Raw genomic sequence first — 17,317 nt, 5'->3', positions numbered from 1 at the left:
CTTTTTGTCTCACTTATTCGGATGCCTGTAGAGGATCAAGCGTTTGTACAAAGTCATACACGTCCCTCATTATCTCTTAGGCTTTCACATCGCCATCCTGTACCTCCTTGTATCAAACCTTTTGCACTCTCTGCGATACTTATTTGTTATATTTGCATTTAGCCGTGAGATTTTGCACGTTTCAAGGGCAGAATTTGGCTGCAAGTGATTCCGGACCTCCCCCAGTCACCCGCCCCCAGCTGAATAAATTTACCAACCAGCTGTATTCATACACTATAAATTCGTCGGAATACAAATTTACATTTTCGGTGGCGAACGACATTCTGCGGAATGACCAACTCGATTCACACGCAATTTCTCCTTGTCATGTGGTGGTAATTTTTTTTATTTGCCGTGGCAATATAACCGTCGTAGGTTTGATGATCTTACCTGTGATGAGGAAATCGCAGCCCTGAGTCAAAAGTTTCTGTCTTTATTTTTGTTTTTAAAGCGATTTCTAATTGATATGTTTTAGCCTATACTGAACATGTTTCATTTTTGACATTATAAATTAAATATATTCAAGTCTGGAAAGTTTTGTGTAAAAACACATCTAAATTGCATGTTTTTATAATGGCGTTTCTTTTGCGCTCATTGAAACGTATAAAAATGTTAAAAGACCGTAAGGTGCGGACATCGCCTGCTTACAATTTTAAGCAGCTATTTGTGAGAATGCAGCCTATCTATTCACATTCTGGTGTCCCTAGTTCACAGTGCATTTGTAAGTTGCATTTCATGAATGTTGGCCCAACCTTAAAAATAACCGCCTCTGTGATGTTACCGGTGCCTAATAAACCGATAGGCTGTATATTCGTGATTGTAGGCATGATTACACTGTTCAGAAATTGTGTCCTATGTCCATGTAGTGATGCCTATGGAGGTGGCCATTTTCATGGAGACCAAGATTTAATCAAAGTCTGACAGGTAAGACAACATGACTTCAGTAATAGAGACAGAAATTTAAAAGACACTTCAGTTTCTAGAGATTCATTAGCTGCTTTTCCTTAAAGCATAATTGCCTACTCTCCCGGTATGTCCGGGAGACTCCTACATTTCTAGGAGACCTCCCAGGAGAGCAGGAGAACCTCCCGGTTCTCGCCCCCATAATAGATAAGGGGTGGGGCTTAATGACGCAAATATTGTCACCTTAGCCTCACCCCCTGCTGTAATTGGCCAATATTGGGATAATAGTTTAAGGGGGCGGTGCCAAAATGATGTGATTTGTCAAGCCCCGCACGCCCATCACCCCCGGGAACTCTGAAACCAATGAGGAAAAGTTATCAAGTATGTTATAACTCATAATGGATCTATAAGGGAATGAGGCTGCAGGCTATGTACATAGCATTTCTAATATCCTTATAATTTACAGTATAGGAGTGCATTATCAATTCTGTTGTTCTGGTCTGGTTCTTGCAGCATAAAGTCAGTTATGAAGATACGTGCACTGTAATATATACCAGGGACCTGAGTCATGGAGAGCACAACAAAAAAAAGAGTAAATATGCTCCTGAACAAACCCAAGTTGCAATGCAAGGGGTGCAAATTAGTTTATTATTTTGCACATAAGTTAAATACTGGCTGCTTTTTCATCTTGCACACAAATACTTGACAGTTTTATTTTTACACTGAAATGTCAAGTTGATCTAGGACATGTCCTACCCCAAATATAAAGCTGTCCCTACTTTTTAAATTTACCTCCCCCTCCAATGCAGCATGGTTTTGCCCAGATGCAAAGTTACTCCTTTTTTATGCTTTGCTCTCCGTAATGACTCGGGACCACTGTGTGTAAAACTAGAGCTTGTCGTCTCATTTTATGTTACTAGGTCTTGATTTGTACAAGGAAGTAGACTTATAATATTCAGTTCTTTGCCGTTATGTGACGACTTACATTGTAGCAATATAATTTGGCCCCTGGTATTGGTATCGTTCTCTGTTGTACATAAATAAGTATATGTAAAGTTTAGCCTGGAGATGGGATTGTCTGCTGTGCAATGTTTGACATTGAATAGTTGGCCAGCAGATGGCGCCAAAGGCCTGAACTTGGTCTCTTCTTGTGCAGCGACAGGTCATACAGTCAGCGAAAGCGAAATCTGCCATATTAATCATATGCTTCACGCTTTATTGCTCCAGTACAATGCTGTTTATACTGTTTAGAATACCGACGAAAATAATGAGAAATTAAATTTACCACTTCAATTTTTTTTTTCCAGGTGTAGGTTAATCAATGAGCGATTCTGCTATGGCGCTCGCCTGGCTCGCACGTCGGTCATGATTTTGCCCCACTGTCCGCTTGTATGACCTCAGTCTTCCTGAAATGTGCAGGAGAATCTCGGTTCAGGAACAGCTGATGCAAGCAACTAGTGATGGTGGCTTTGAATAATGATTTGATTTGGGAAACATTCCAGCTGTCGGCATGTTTTACAGTATGTTCCAAGGTTTGCGGGTGCATGCTGGGACTTGTAGTTTAGCATCAGCTTGACGAGCCACAGGTTGCCTAAACCTTCTAATTGCTGTCTTAACGTTCCTTTTTGAGGCACAGGTTCCCCAAACGCCTCGTGACTTTGAATATTCTTATAACTTAAAGTCCTGTATACATTATTGCATGTGCAATAAATAATTGGCAAAATTACTTGTTAAAAGTTACCAGAGGCCGTCTTTGGGTTTCACCTAAAACATTATTAATCATCATCGTCGGCTATTTATATAGCGCCACTAAATCCGCAGCGCTGTACAGAGAACTCGCTCACATCAGTCCCTGCCCCCATTGGGGCTTACAGTCTAAATTCCCTAATATACATAAACACAGAGAGAGACTATTTTAAGAGGGTCAATTTAATAGCAGCCGATTAACCTACTAGTATGTTTTTGGAGTGTGGGAGGAAACCGGAGCACCCGGAGGAAACCCACGCAAACACGGGGAGAACATACAAACTCCACACAGATCATCTTTCTATAATACAAATATTTTGCAGCACGTTATGTACAGAGAATGTTACACAACAGTCACTGGCCAAGAGAAGCTTACATTCTAATTTCCCTACCGCAAGCACACAAATACACACATACATACTGAGACCAGTTAATTTAGAATCCAATGAACTCAACAATACGTTGTTGAATCGTGGGAGAAACCGACACAGGCAGAGCACCCACACGTCACACAGAGAGCACCCTGGTCCCTTCCGTCAGTATTGCTCCGACGGTCATTACAGTGAAAGGATTGAGCCAAAAAACGGATCTTTTCCGAGTTGAGAGGAGTTGTACGTTTTATTTAGTCCTATGGCAATACAAGCAATTAGATCTCCCAATTATCCAAGTTGTGATTTTTCACAGTTATGCAGTGCATAATACAGGATATGTATGTTGTGCTGAAATCTGGATAAACTTGACTTTATCCAGATCATCTGAAACGTGATCTCTGATGTATTGCCTGGGGTCAAAGAATTAGAGGTAACCTTTATGGCTTAATCCGTGTTTTGTGTCTTTATGGTATTAAAAAAACAAAGTCATGGCTGCAGTAGTGTATAGATAAAACAATATAATGCAACTTTAGACAACTTTTCTTTTTCCCATGATGCATTTCTTTTTAAGTGCTATTTTTTTCTCCAGTGTGCTGATTTTTAAATAGGGGAAACCACTGAAGCTGTTAGAGAGATTTGTCACACTGGAACAAGCTGCATCTAAATGCTGTTTCTCATATACTTCCATATGTTAAAATACATCCTAACTCTTGAAATTTGTGGGTTCAGCGACATCTCTGTATTCCCGCCCTTACGGAATCTGTAAGGAGCGGGAATACATCCATCAGAGCAAAGCATAAGTCTTTTCTTAGGCTGGGTACACACTACAGGTTTTTTAGCCGATCACACGATAATCGACCGTTAAGCCAGATATCACATTAATGTGTACGCTCCAACGATGAACGATCATTGTTCCAAAGCTCATCGTATCGTTTGATTTTTAAACCAGACTAAAAATCTCGTTGAACGATGGAACATTGTTGTTCCAGTTCTGCAGTGTGTGTGCAGTGTGTGTGCAGTGTGTGTGCAGTGTGTATGCATTTACGACCTGCAGTGTCCATAGAGGTTTGGTACGTGAGTGTAGTGATGACTACAGCGACAACACTTTCCCAGACTTATTAACTGCGAATCCCGGAACCCCGACGTGCTGTGAATATCGATTCTTTAAAAAAAAAAAAATACTCAATCAGTGCGACTCTTTAAGAAGCCGGCCGCACGCAATCACGTGACTTTCAACGCCAACAGAATTATTCTTACTCTTAAGGCTGAAACGGAAGGAGGAGGCGTCTGTATATTATAGAAGTTTTCTTAACAACTACATTGTACGGTAAATCGTGTAAAACGTGCATAGTGTGTACCCAGCATTAGTCATGACACCTGTTCTTATCTGGGGTTACCTTCTAAATACCCTCAAATTCTCCTTTTAATAATGTAAATATACCCTTAAAACTATGACCTTTTTTTGTTCTGTTTTCTTCTTTTTGAAAGATTGATTTAGTAAACAAATAAATGCCACTGTACATTGGCCATCTTGAGATGCTTCACGCTCGGACCACATCTTCAAAATATAAAGTTAATTTAAAATGACATTAATCCTGGATGGAGTTGACCCTCATGGGAACTTCTCTTACGCTCTACTTGAGTCTTCCTGATCATGATCAGCTAATGACTCTGCTTGTCACTGTCCTACCAGCTTCTGTAGTAACTTGAGAAGCCCAGTTTTGGCCTCTGTGAGTATTTTGGCTCTCCGCTCGTACGCTGCAGCATTATAAGGGAGGGACAGTACCGACATACAAGGGAATAGACGTTCCCAGTTAATGAGGAACAGTTGAGAGACGTGCTGTTCCTCAGCGGGGGCCAATGAGCTCGCTCTCTGTGCCAAGATATTGTTAGATAGGCACCAATGCACCATGTAAATATGATCTATTTTGCCAACGCCGGGGACTCATTAAGGGCTGGATGAGTTTAGAGGAGGGAAGGGAGGTGATTCAATATGAATGTTTTCATGCATTACATATTGTGTATCCCTTTCTGTCCCCTCTGAGATTATTACACTCCTTATGACATATCTGCCTTGTCTGTCGTCTGTGATCTTTAAAGCGTGCTGCCGGAATTTTGCAGTATAGTTTTGGTTTTTTTTAAATATACAAACGCTGTGCCTGACTCGCTGATGTATTCAGTCTGCCGTTCAGGCCAAGATAGGAATTTTATACACAAGGCAGTTACAGGGCCTAAATTGTACAACACATAACAGTACAGGCTCTAAGTATATCCCAGCAGGAGGACATGTGAATTAATCAGTGCATGTAGGTTAGGCTAGCTATGATAAATTAGTGAGCTCTAAAGTGCACAGTCCTCCGTACACAGAGATATTTTGGGTTGAACCAATCTTCATTAGAACGTCCGTAAGGTAGGACATGTCCTGGGCTTTCGACACGTTATTACAATCCAGTGCTGGGTCAGGTTCTCAAGTAATACTTATAGACTGGGGCAATCTGACTTTACTGCTGTGATTAGTTGCATAGAGCCAAGGTTTTACTTCCTAGTGAATGCTACCCAATTCCAGCCTGTGATTCACAGTAAATTGTTTGCCAAGTTGGCGGTTCTGTGTGGACGTTTTAGGTTTCTCAGTAAAATGGCGCGGAAAATTCTTTAAGAATCTTAACTGGCCCGAAAACTTGAACCCCAAGAATGTCTATATATCTCTATTTACCTGACATTGAAATTTTGAATAGCTTAAAGGAACCCATAGGGCCATCTAGTGTACTGTTTGGGTTTTTTTGTTTTTTTTGTGTGCTTTTTAAACCATTGTACCTGTGTTTGTGCCATGTCTTCTTGAATTATTTTACTGTACATGCGACCACCGCAGCTGCTGTGGACTATTCCATGGACCGAACAGCCTTCCTTGTGTAACCTTCAGTCTCCCCAATCTATTTTCACAGTGTGTCCTCTTATATTTTTAAATACTGCCTTTCAGAACTGTTTAATATTTTACTACCACGTCAACTCCGTCCTTTCTCTCTAAGCTGGACACGTTCAGCTCTTCGGGACTTTCCTGGTAAGTTTTGTTGCACAGCTCATGCACCATTTTAGTTGCCCTTCTTTGATTTATTTTATACTTTATTAATGTCTCTTTGGAGATGGGGACTACAGAACTGTACACAGTAACCGAGGCAAGGTCTTAAAGTGGCAATATAACCTCTCTCTTCCTATTAACTCTTACTATAAAACCAAGTCATCTATTGCCCCCCCAGTGACTACCCTGCTCGCTGACCTTCATATCATCCGTAACTAGGACTCCAAGGTCCCTTTCCTCTGTCGTTGTTGACATTACATTACCATTTATTCTGTATTCTGAAGACGTCTCTCTCTAATATAGCTCTTACACAGTACATCCATCAAGCTCAATATTTGATACCTAATATTTTTGCTTTTCATCCAGACCAAAGCAACAAAAGATGAAAAATCTCCTTGACTCCACTGTAGTTGCACATTCCATCTCTCATCCACACCCCGGCACTGTAATGTTGTATACGGTCTTCCACGCCGCTTATATTCAGACTCCTGATCTCAACTTTTCTAGAAATTATTACATGTCTAGTTCTCTCACCCTGCAGACGGTTTACATAACAAATTACAATTGTTTTCTTCCCCTCTCTGTGATTATATTCTAGTCCTTATGAAGCCCTGATATAGATGCACATGGATGTTTCTGTAGTTATCCGTGTGTATGAGCAGTAAACTTGCATAGTGACATACAGCTTTAAATGTTTAAATGCGTACAGATGTGAGTGGAGTATGTTCGTGCTGATAAGGGTGGACCATTGGTGAACCGCTCCGAGTGTAAATCTTCTGTTATGGGTGTGTGTTAATGCTCTGTTGGGCTACAGGGAGGGGGAGAACACAATGGCCCATATGTGTATAATACAAGTGTTTTTCCATTATATACTACGATTGTTTTGGCTTGGACAAATCTACAAGTCTCGCTGTAGTCTTCTGTAGTGCTAGAATTGAAATTTCTGCAGTGTTTGTATTTTAAAGCATATTTATTTTTGGTATTCAGCCCTCAGTGTACTATCCCTGCGAACGTTACTTTTCTGGACGTGGGATTCCAGGCTTGTGTAATCCACCACTTCATATTCTTGTCAACATTTCAATTCTCTTATTCGCTACTAGTCTAGTCATGCGATCGTTTTGATGCTCAGATTGGGTTACCGGTTGGTCTCGCTGTATGAATATTCCGATACTGATTGGCTACAGCTTGACCTTGCCAATGGCTGCGAGCAAGCCACGATCCTCCTCATTCAGAGAGCCATTGCCTCTTCTCCCCCGGCACCGGCTTGGCCCTGCTTCAGTTTGTGACACCATTAGAAGATCCTTCACAGCCACCATGAACAACATTGTGTTTCCTTGTTTCCAAACACAATAAAAGCCCAGCGTGGCTGCGTGAAAGGAGTTAGAGAGGCTTTTACAAGACGGCTGAAGCTCAGCCAAGACCCCCACTCTACAAGAGCTCCCTTTAATCAGGTTAATCCCCGATGTTGCGATCAGCAAGGGACCTCCCAGCCTTAATAAGGTGTTAAGTGCAAGGTCAATGCATGTTACCCCATAAAATTTCAGCAAAGAGAAGACAATAACAAGGTGGAATGACGTGTTTATTGAAATGGAATGGAAGCAATTATCCACATGTCGTTGCTGTTCCTCTGGCTGTTTTTTTTTTTTTTGTTTTTTTTAAACCTTTTCTCTCTCTCGGAGCTGCGGCATGAATTATTTCTTCACTATTTGTTTGTTTTTTTTCAGTTCTTGACGTCTACAGTAGCATTATACAGTATACAATAGAGCAGTGTTGGCTAACCTGTGACACTCCAGGTGTTTGTGAAACTACAAGTCCCAGCATACCCTTCCAGCAATAAGCTGCTATATATTGGCAAAGCATGCTGGGACTTGTAGTTTCACAACACCTGGAGTGTCACAGGTTAGCCAACACTGCAGTAGAGTAATACAATACGGATAAGAATACACAATGTCTGTCTTTGGTATAATTGTGCCATCGTTTCCGGCGGAACTGTGCCAAGTAAGCATAGCGGGCATTATAATGAATGCACGACACGGAAACAGAATAGGAACTTGTACCATCTTATAATGTTGGCCCACAGTCTGTTATTCAGATATCCCACCCGTAATGGGGATCCTCAGGGGTCAGTTCAGTTCAGCGCGAGATCCCGTAGGAGTCTTGCGACTCTGTGGCGATGTCCGGCCTGTGATTTTTCATATGCGCAGAGATTCCGCTACTGATATAACGAGTCGTGTGCGCAGCCCCTGCGGAGTCTCGAGCTGAATTAAACCCACCGCTTAGTTTGAAGACACAGCTTATTATTATAGAAGAAATGTTTAATTAAATGCCCATACAACTTAAATAAGTTATTGTGTCCGTCACATGTTCACACCTTCGTCCATCACTCCCTCTCCGTTTTCTGGGGAAAGTTTGTTCCTTTTTATTTTTTGAGGGTCCGATCTGCCTTTTAGATTTTAGCCCCATGCTGTCTGGACTGGTTTCACATTATGACAAGGGTCCCCCACGCCTGGTGCAAATTGCGGCATTGGTAGGGGGGCCCCATGCTCATTATAAAGACCCACCCACTTATTTTAGCAGGAGGGAAGCATGCTTTATTTAATGTATACAGTGGACACATGGCAGCCGCCAGCGTCATTTGATGATGACTGCAATATTTTTACTCCGGACGAATGTATGCGCTCTATCTTGATGTGACTGCATCTACACCCTGTATTTTGAGTTGCGTGCAAATTTGCAGCTGTAGCTTTATGTCTATGTTCAAGCCCCAAAACTGTGGACTACTCTAAATCCAGCCATATATGTAGTGTAACTTGTAAAAATAATGTCCTTGAGTTATGCCTGGCAGATCAGCTATAAATGTATTGGCACCGGAGGAAATGTTGAAGCTGGACAGATGCCTAATAATGTGCCATAAGTATCCTGTATGGATCGTTCGTCGCAGGATTGCCAGCCTCGTACACTCAGGGCAGACCTCTCCTGGTATCCCTTGTAACTCATCCTCTTAGACTTTACTTTTTAATCCAACAACGAATCAGACACCTGCTTACATTGTCTAACTTGCACTAGAGGGATAAATGCTAGTTGCTGATTGGTTGCTTGGGTTCAGTGTAAATTTCGCACTCACAATGTTTTAGTATGTTCCCTGTGATCAGTAAAGAGGTGAAATTAAGGTCTGCATGTGACATATTTGAGGGCTACATGTTCCTGCCCAGGCAGAAATGTTTCCCAAGTACATCTGTTACCTACACACAATGGAGGCAGCCATTTTGTTGCTTGAACCGGTATCCACGGTAATGCAGCCTATCGGCTCACTGGGAATTATTGACATCATTGAACATTCAGTGAGGTCACTAGTTCCTACTAAATTGATAGGCCAGAGATAGCTTCAGACCACAAAGTGGCTGCTTCCACTGTGTGTAGTTGTCAAGTGCTCTTTAAGGGATAATTGGTCATTACATTAAAGTTGTCTGAAGGTGGGCAGCCCTTGCAGTGGATTTGTTACTTGAATAATTATTGTTGTATACCCCCTGAATGGGTACTGTACACCTGGACAGTGTTTGTGTGTGTGTGTGTGTGTGTGTGTACATGCATGTGTGTATGTATGCATATATGTATGTGTATGTAGCACGGTGGCTTAGTGGCTAGCACTTCTGCCTCACAGCACTGGGATCATGAGTTCAATTCCCGACGATGGCCTTATCTGTGAGGAGTTTGTATGTTCTCCCCATGTTTGAGTGGGTTTCCTCCGGGTGCTCCGGTTTCCTCCCACACTCCAAAAACGTGTGTGTATGTATATATGTGTGTGTGTGTGTATATATATATATATATATATATATATATATATATATATATATATATATATATATATATATATATATATATATATATATATATACACACACATAATGTGTGTGTGTGTGTGTGTATATATGTATATATGTGTGTATATATATATATATATATATATACATACACACACACACACACACACCTCCTCATTTATTTAACAGCATAGAAACACACAACCGCAATAAGTCCCCTTTAAGGTTACTCTCACACATTTCGCATATATTCATAACTCCTCGGTCAAGGGTGCGAAGCGCTGACCTTTCTTTGACCCCGTGCCTCTGTTTTGAAGTCACTTTTGACCTCACCCCCCTTTCCTTATAACCAAAATAGTCCAGCATACGGGAGCAGAGATCACTTAATACCTCAGCCAGCAGTCAGCCTCTGGGACGCTGAGCTTTAATCTCTCCATCCACACAGTGCTCATTTTAATTTGCAAAATTGAACCCAGGTTGAGTGCAGTAAAGCCTAGGTTGGGTGAATATTCATGCACCACTGATCTAACATGTATCCATTTCATTTGTGCGATTGGGAGAATTACCTTCCCGGGCTGCGTAGACTCACAGGCTGATTCCCATTTGAGATAGGTGGCTGCTCACACTCCTGTACGTGACACAAGGCAAACAGGAATATATTTTTAGAACCTCTTTTCCATACCCCAGGGGCAGATCCATCACAGAAGAGACTTGTGGGTTTGATTCTGTGTGAAAACTAAAGGTTTTGTTGGTAAAACAGAACAATAATTTGTGACTCTGCATTTTTTGTCTCCTCAGCCTTATTATTGACTTAAAACATCTTTATTATTAATATTGTGCCTTTTACTGTTCTATTGGGACTTATTTACTAAAGCATTCCTGTAACCCATAGCAACCAATCAAAGACCAGCTTTTAGCAGTTAGGTGTAGTGCATTTAAGCCAATGTCTGATTGGTTGCTCTTCCCACCATGTTATGAAGTAAGTCTGGCCCTGGTATTAATCTGGTTCCTCAGCAGGATGGCTCAGAGCAATAATTGTACCACATCAGAATTTTTTACTCTCTGAAATAATCTCAATATCTGTCAGTAATTGGTTCTGTATGGACATTTACAGATTATTAAAGTGTACCCATTGTCATTATACGCTGGAGGCAGCCATTTTGTGAGCTGAACCAATATTCCTTAAAATGCAGCCTGTCTGTTCACGGGGTGACTCGCCCCTCAGTGATATCGTGGTTCCTAGTTGCAGTCTCATGAGTATGTATTTAGCCCCCAAAATGGCTGCCTTCAATGTGAGTCGGCGATGGGTACTATTTTTTGTTTGGGTGATAAGGAACTGTGGTAAATGTACTGCGTTTCTGCCATTTTAAGGAGTTTTATAGAGGACATGGCCTGTTTAGGAAACATGTTTTTGTTCCTTACCTTGTTAATGACAAGCTCATTTAATCTCATTGTTCTTCAGTTTTTCATGGTGATCTGACCACTAGGGGGTACCTCTGCCAAGCCAATAGTATAAAAGCTGTCTCTGGCTTCTAGTAAACGAAATATGCAAATAAATATGGAATTACTGAATGATATTTTTAATTATTTTGGTAAAACATATTTGTCTATTTTCCCCGAACCTCCGGGTGAATCCGAAATTACGGGGAGTCCTCCTAAGCCTCCGGGAGAGTAGGTCGCTCTTCAGCCGTCTGCAAGTATTGCGGTGCAGAATGTGGTCATGTTACTGCCCGTTTCGGTAGGACTGGGCCCCGAGATGTGAGGGTATCTGCAAGCACCTCCAACCATAGCCATGTGACCTTATATTTCTTCTACCTTCAGCTTTGAAATGGTTAAGATTTCCTCAGAAGCAGAACAGATTCCGGAGCCCCCCTCTGGCATCTAACGGGGTCCATTGGAGCCTCAGGCTAGAAGTGTGTATCCGGTTAATGTAACGTCCCGTTTTGTGTCCAACTGTTCTGCGTTTCTGGAATTTCCTAAGGAATGTCTCTAGCTTGTACTCCGCTTCCTCTCTTTCTTTTCGCTGACTTTCATTTTTTTCTGTGACCTTGAAAGGTGATACGTTGAATTAATGTCGTTTCCCCCTTGTCGGAGGATTCCAATGAATAAGATATTCTGTTGCAGTCCAACCATCCTATTAGTGTGCTACATTACCACTGAAGAAGCGTACAGGCACTTGCAATTACCTTTTATTAATTGTGGTTTGGATCGAAACTAATAGCGATCAGTCATCCGATACTTGCTTAAATGCCGGGTTAGCACCGCTTGGTGCGATGGTCACGAAAGAAAGAAGATTGTATATTTATTTTTATTTAAGCAGCAATTTCTGCAAGCACTTGAAATGACAAACAAACTGAACTTATTATTGTTATCTGGCTTCAGTTCAACATCTGGATGTTTCCCAATGAATTGATAAACTACAATATAAATCTGATACTAGTATAACTTAATTTCAAATATTAGGTCCTGACCCTAAGCCTGGCTCAGGTTTTAAGGCACTTCCTAAAATAGCTATGGTCACCTTCTTAAATTCTGCAAACAGAAGAAACCCCTGTAATGGCATCATTTGTATCTGTGAACACTTCTTGATTATTATTATTATCTTTAATTTATAAGACGCCACAAAGGGTCCGCAGCGCCGAACATGACATATACAGAAAACAGTGACCCATGACACAATATGATACAGAAACAACAAAAAATGAAGAACAGAAATATATATACACACACAGGTAACATGGTAATGCAAATCAAATTATTTCTGGTACAATGAGTGAAAGTGATGGTAGAAATGAGCGAGAAGTAGGCCGAAGCTTAAGAAAACAGGGCGAAGGAAGCAGGTCAAGAGGTACAGAGGGTGATGGAATAGTAGAAGGAGCACACAAGGAAAGAGGGCCCTGCTCCTGAGAGCTTGCATCCTAAAGGGAAGGGGGAAACACAAATAGGGTGGTACGAACTGGTGGAGAGATGACATTATGGCATCGATATGACCATAGCTCCAAAATTTTGGACCTTCTTGAAATGGGACAGTGGGTGTGGTTAAACCTCAGAGATGTTCTATCGCTGCCCCTTTACCCCCTCCCCTCCAAACACACATTCCAACGCTCACTGCTGCTCTGCAGGACCGCAATAAAAGGGACATATCTCCCAACTTTCTGGCTATGGGGCTGGGGGGCAGAGGGGCGTCTTATATACATATAACATTTAAAATTTGCCTGCTAGAGTCTTACGGTGACTCAAATGTTCTCAACTGAATAGTACAAAGTTCTAGAGCTGAGTGTGTTATGTGAAGCGTGATTACCCACACACGGAGCATTCAGGTAACCCAGTCACACACGTGTAGCATAAATATTTGTCAGGGAAGGGGCGGTGGGGTCATTGATTCAGCAAAAATTGTACCCCCAGAGATTAATTTATTTACAGCTTCTTTGCCAAAATAGAGAGTAAGTGCAGAATCCGTTACCGATTTTGGCAAAATTGTAAGGGGAAATGTTTTCTGTCGATTGGGCGCAATCCCAATTACTTGTTTTTAGTGTCATTTAATAACATTTACATCATCCCCACATTACAATATGTGACAATATAGGATTAGTATATGTAACCATTTTAAACCTATATAGTATTGATGTTTTGTAAAATGTTTTATCTTTTTGGTTACCGTGAATGTTTTGAGAAGACTGTATATAAGTTTTATATTGGTGGGGGTGTAAATGTATACAGTATATAGGGAATATTTATATATCACTGTTTTAAAGGAAAAATCGTGTAACCCCCTTACAACTTGTTTATTGTTCTGTACGGTTATACCCTGTATAGTCTACTGTTTGTACTATGTGCGGCGCTGCGGAAACCTTGTGGCGCCTAACAAATAAATGATGATAATAATAATAATACAACCTGCAACGTTCTAAATGTTGTTTTTCTAGTACGTATTATGGGCTACACAATCGTTAACTAAACCCCAGATTTCATAAACGCCTCTCGTGGTGTTTATTAAATTTACTGCTTATGTTGTGGGTGACGGTGGTTTGGGTTGCGAGTAGGTAGACTCTTCTTACACCCTGTCCCCCTGGATGAGTGTGATCTAGTTTGTTACCGCTGATTTAGCTCTACGTATTGAACTGATACTCTGCAATTCCCCCAGGCTGTGTGCAACACGATAATGTTGCAGAAACAGGTATTGTAAATTAATTGCTTTAATAATGTCTGAGACAAGCGCTTGTAGTCTGCACGAGTACGGAAAAGAACACTTAACACAGTCTAGTATCGATTGTGGCTTTTTGGGACCGTTCCCTAGAGGACAGGTCTTCTGTTTACCAGCCACAAAGTGCATTCACAAGAACCTTCTCAGTACATCTTGGTTTTTTCCCCCCTCCGTTGATGGAGTATTTACGGAGCATTAAGTCCTTGCATCGGTTTACACGTTTCAAAGTCATTGCCTTGGTCTTCCCCAATGTGTAGATCTTCCTCTGTCAGACTAGAGAGGGATCTCTTGCAACATAGACAGACAAGTGTCTCTTGCTACATGTTACACTCCAGCAGCTGAGGAACAGCTTAGTAAATCATTCATGGTGTCTGTGTAGGGACAAGAGTGTCCTAGACACAAAGGCTGATACATTTCATACTAGGAAGCCTTTGCCAGGAAGGTTCCAGGTTCCATGCAGGTAATTCTGCTGGTGATGTCGTGTTCTCTCTTTCACCTGCGTGTGCACTTCTCGTTCCTGTAGATGTATTGTCTTCCATTTACAAGGCAGCTATGGGCAAGATCATTTCTGTTCTTTTTCCATTATGTCTGAGTTCTGCTATGGATTCCTAGTGAATTGATAGGCTGGATTTTCATGAACATCGTTTTAGCCAACAAAATGTTACATGTAAACTTGTTGGAAGTTTTATCTGTATTTCACAACAGTTCACTCCATGAGTGTGACAGGAACTCCATGAGTGTGACAGGAGCCTTATATTATTACTCTGTGCTGCTGAGGACCCTGCTCCTTCCACTATATAACTCTCAGTCTGTGGCTTCCTGCTGCCTCCTTCCCCTCCTCACATCATGTCACTGCCCCTGTCACATGCAGCCCTGTCCTTACTAACACATCACTCATCTCTCAAATATATTCTGTGCTGCTGAGGACGCTGCTCATTTCACTGTATAACTCTGTCTGGAGAAATATAGTGTGTTGTTTTTTTTTTTATTAAGGCAAATATGAAGGGAGGAGCTGCACATTTCCATGTTTGCTTTCAGATGGCTGCTCTGTATGCGGTAGCTGCAGGCGGCGTTGGGATGAAACAACAGCGCGCATGCTAATGCGGGCTGTTGCGTTGCTCTCTCCCCTCTTCTCTGCACCAAAATTCTCCATCACCTTCGCTCCCTTTTTGTGCTGCGTTATATGTAATAACTAAATATTACATTTGGCGCCACTCTGTTAAACATAAATTGGGGCTCCATATGTACGTTGGTAAATAGAACCCATAATATTTAAGAAGAATAGCATCTCTTTTTTTCAAATACCTGAATAGTTGTTTAATCTAACAACTCAAATGATGATTTATTTGGGAACTGTCCATGTTCACTTGAGGTTTCTATGGATGTGTTACGGATTTCCTGACCGATGTCTCTATAAGGCCCTAGACACACGTTTGTAGTGCATTTTTTTCCATGTATTTTATTCAGAAAATGCTGCGTGTAAAGAGGCTTCTTCATTCGAATCAATATGCAGAGCACATGAGCGTTTACTTTCTGCATTGCGTCTTCTTGTTTTGATGTCTTTACAGTGCTACATACGGTTTTCATCTGCTAATGTTTTCTTCTATATGTTCTACATGATACTGCAAAAATGTCTACAAATAATGCAGAGGAAATTAAGCTTTTGTGTGATATCTGTGTAAAAAATTTGAGTGTTTGAGGTCTAAGCTTGTTATATTTTATATTCCTTAGCATCTGACAGTAGTAGGTATTTACAGTAATTTAAACTCTTCCATTTGCTTCATACAGGTGACCAAGAAGGTGAAGAGCATGCAGATGTTCCACCGACCAGTCAACAGCGCCATGCAAGGAGACCGTCTGGGAATCTGTGTGACTCAGTTCGACCCCAAACTTCTAGAAAGGGGACTTGTCTGCACGCCAGAGTCTTTGCACACCATTCACGCGGCCATAATATCCGTCAAGAAGATTCCCTACTTTAAAGGATCTCTTCAGACCAAAGCCAAGTTCCACATCACGGTTGGCCATGAAACCGTCATGGGGAAAGTCACGTTCTTTAGGTTCCCCACGCCTCATGTCAACCACGAAGAGCCGTCAGACCGGTTTGATTTCGGGAAGGAGTATTTGTACCAGGATAGCTACGGCACGAACGACTCTGTGGTTTCGGAACAGGACAAAACGGATGGCCAACAGGGAGACAAGGTCCTTCCCAATCAAGAATGGGCCCTGCTGGAGTTTGAGAAGCCGGTGACGTGCCCCAAGTTATGCCTTGTTATCGGATCTAGGCTGGACACGGACATTCATTCTAACACCTGTAGACTAGCGTTTCATGGCGTGCTGCTGGAAGGAATGGAAGATAAAAACTACTCTGAGACCTTTCTTCCCAAGCTTAAAGTCTTCAAGATGAAACACAAGGAAGGACAGGTAGAAAGGGTAAGGACACTCCTCTCCATTTTCTGTACATTCAGTAGCCTATTGTGAGATCACGCTCTCACTAGGCATCCAGCGGTGGGATTCACTATGCATCCAGCGGTGGGATGAGCGGTTCGGTTGGTAGTTGAGAGGTTTGATTCCTGGTCGTTCTGCAGCCATTTCCGAAATACGAGGTACACCTGTAGTCCTGAATCTATGAACAGTGCAGATTAATTGTTTAGATCTTCTGATTACTTGCATTGTGGCATCTTATTTTATCTAATATACTTGTACTGAAGTTTCAGTTATATGCATAGACCAGCGCACAACTTTAAGTGCCCATATATGCAATTGGGCTGGAATTGGGTCATGTTAAACTTATTTGGCCAAAAATTGCAGCATCTGTGGGTTGAAAAAGACGGAGTCTGAACAGGATTATTCTGACGTCGACCTGGGCGCCTGGAAACCTGTTTAGACAATAACTGATCTGATCAACTTTCGGCCACACTAACTGTGTGTAGATTGAACAGTCAGATACCTTTTTAATTTAGCCATCCATGTTTTGTACGTCTATAATTAAATCTGATGGTTTTGGGTGCTTGGCATGTTTACTAGGTGTCTTGTCTTACACAGGGATAAAACTCTGGTTCACGTGAAATTTGGCCTATATTTAAGAGGATTAATTAAAAAAAAAATCGAAATGCTTTATAAAACATTGCCATTTCCCATCTAAAATCTAATTTACTTA

General features: G+C 41.5%; 1 protein-coding gene across 3 annotated transcripts in view; it reads left to right on the top strand.

The window, feature by feature from the left end:
- EEFSEC (eukaryotic elongation factor, selenocysteine-tRNA specific) overlaps window positions 1-17,317 on the top strand; it is a 122,659-nt gene that overhangs the window by 55,893 nt on the left and 49,449 nt on the right. For all 3 annotated transcript variants that reach the window (XM_075183624.1, XM_075183626.1, XM_075183625.1), the window contains exon 5: window positions 15,949-16,590. In XM_075183624.1, coding sequence (XP_075039725.1) covers window positions 15,949-16,590 — 642 coding nt within the window. The remainder of the gene's footprint in view (window positions 1-15,948; window positions 16,591-17,317) is intronic.

This window comes from Mixophyes fleayi, chromosome 8, assembly GCF_038048845.1.
Source record: "Mixophyes fleayi isolate aMixFle1 chromosome 8, aMixFle1.hap1, whole genome shotgun sequence".
NCBI lineage: Eukaryota > Metazoa > Chordata > Amphibia > Anura > Limnodynastidae > Mixophyes > Mixophyes fleayi.
The sequence above is the reverse complement of the archived record's forward strand: the minus strand, read 5'-3'. Positions and strand labels throughout refer to the sequence as shown.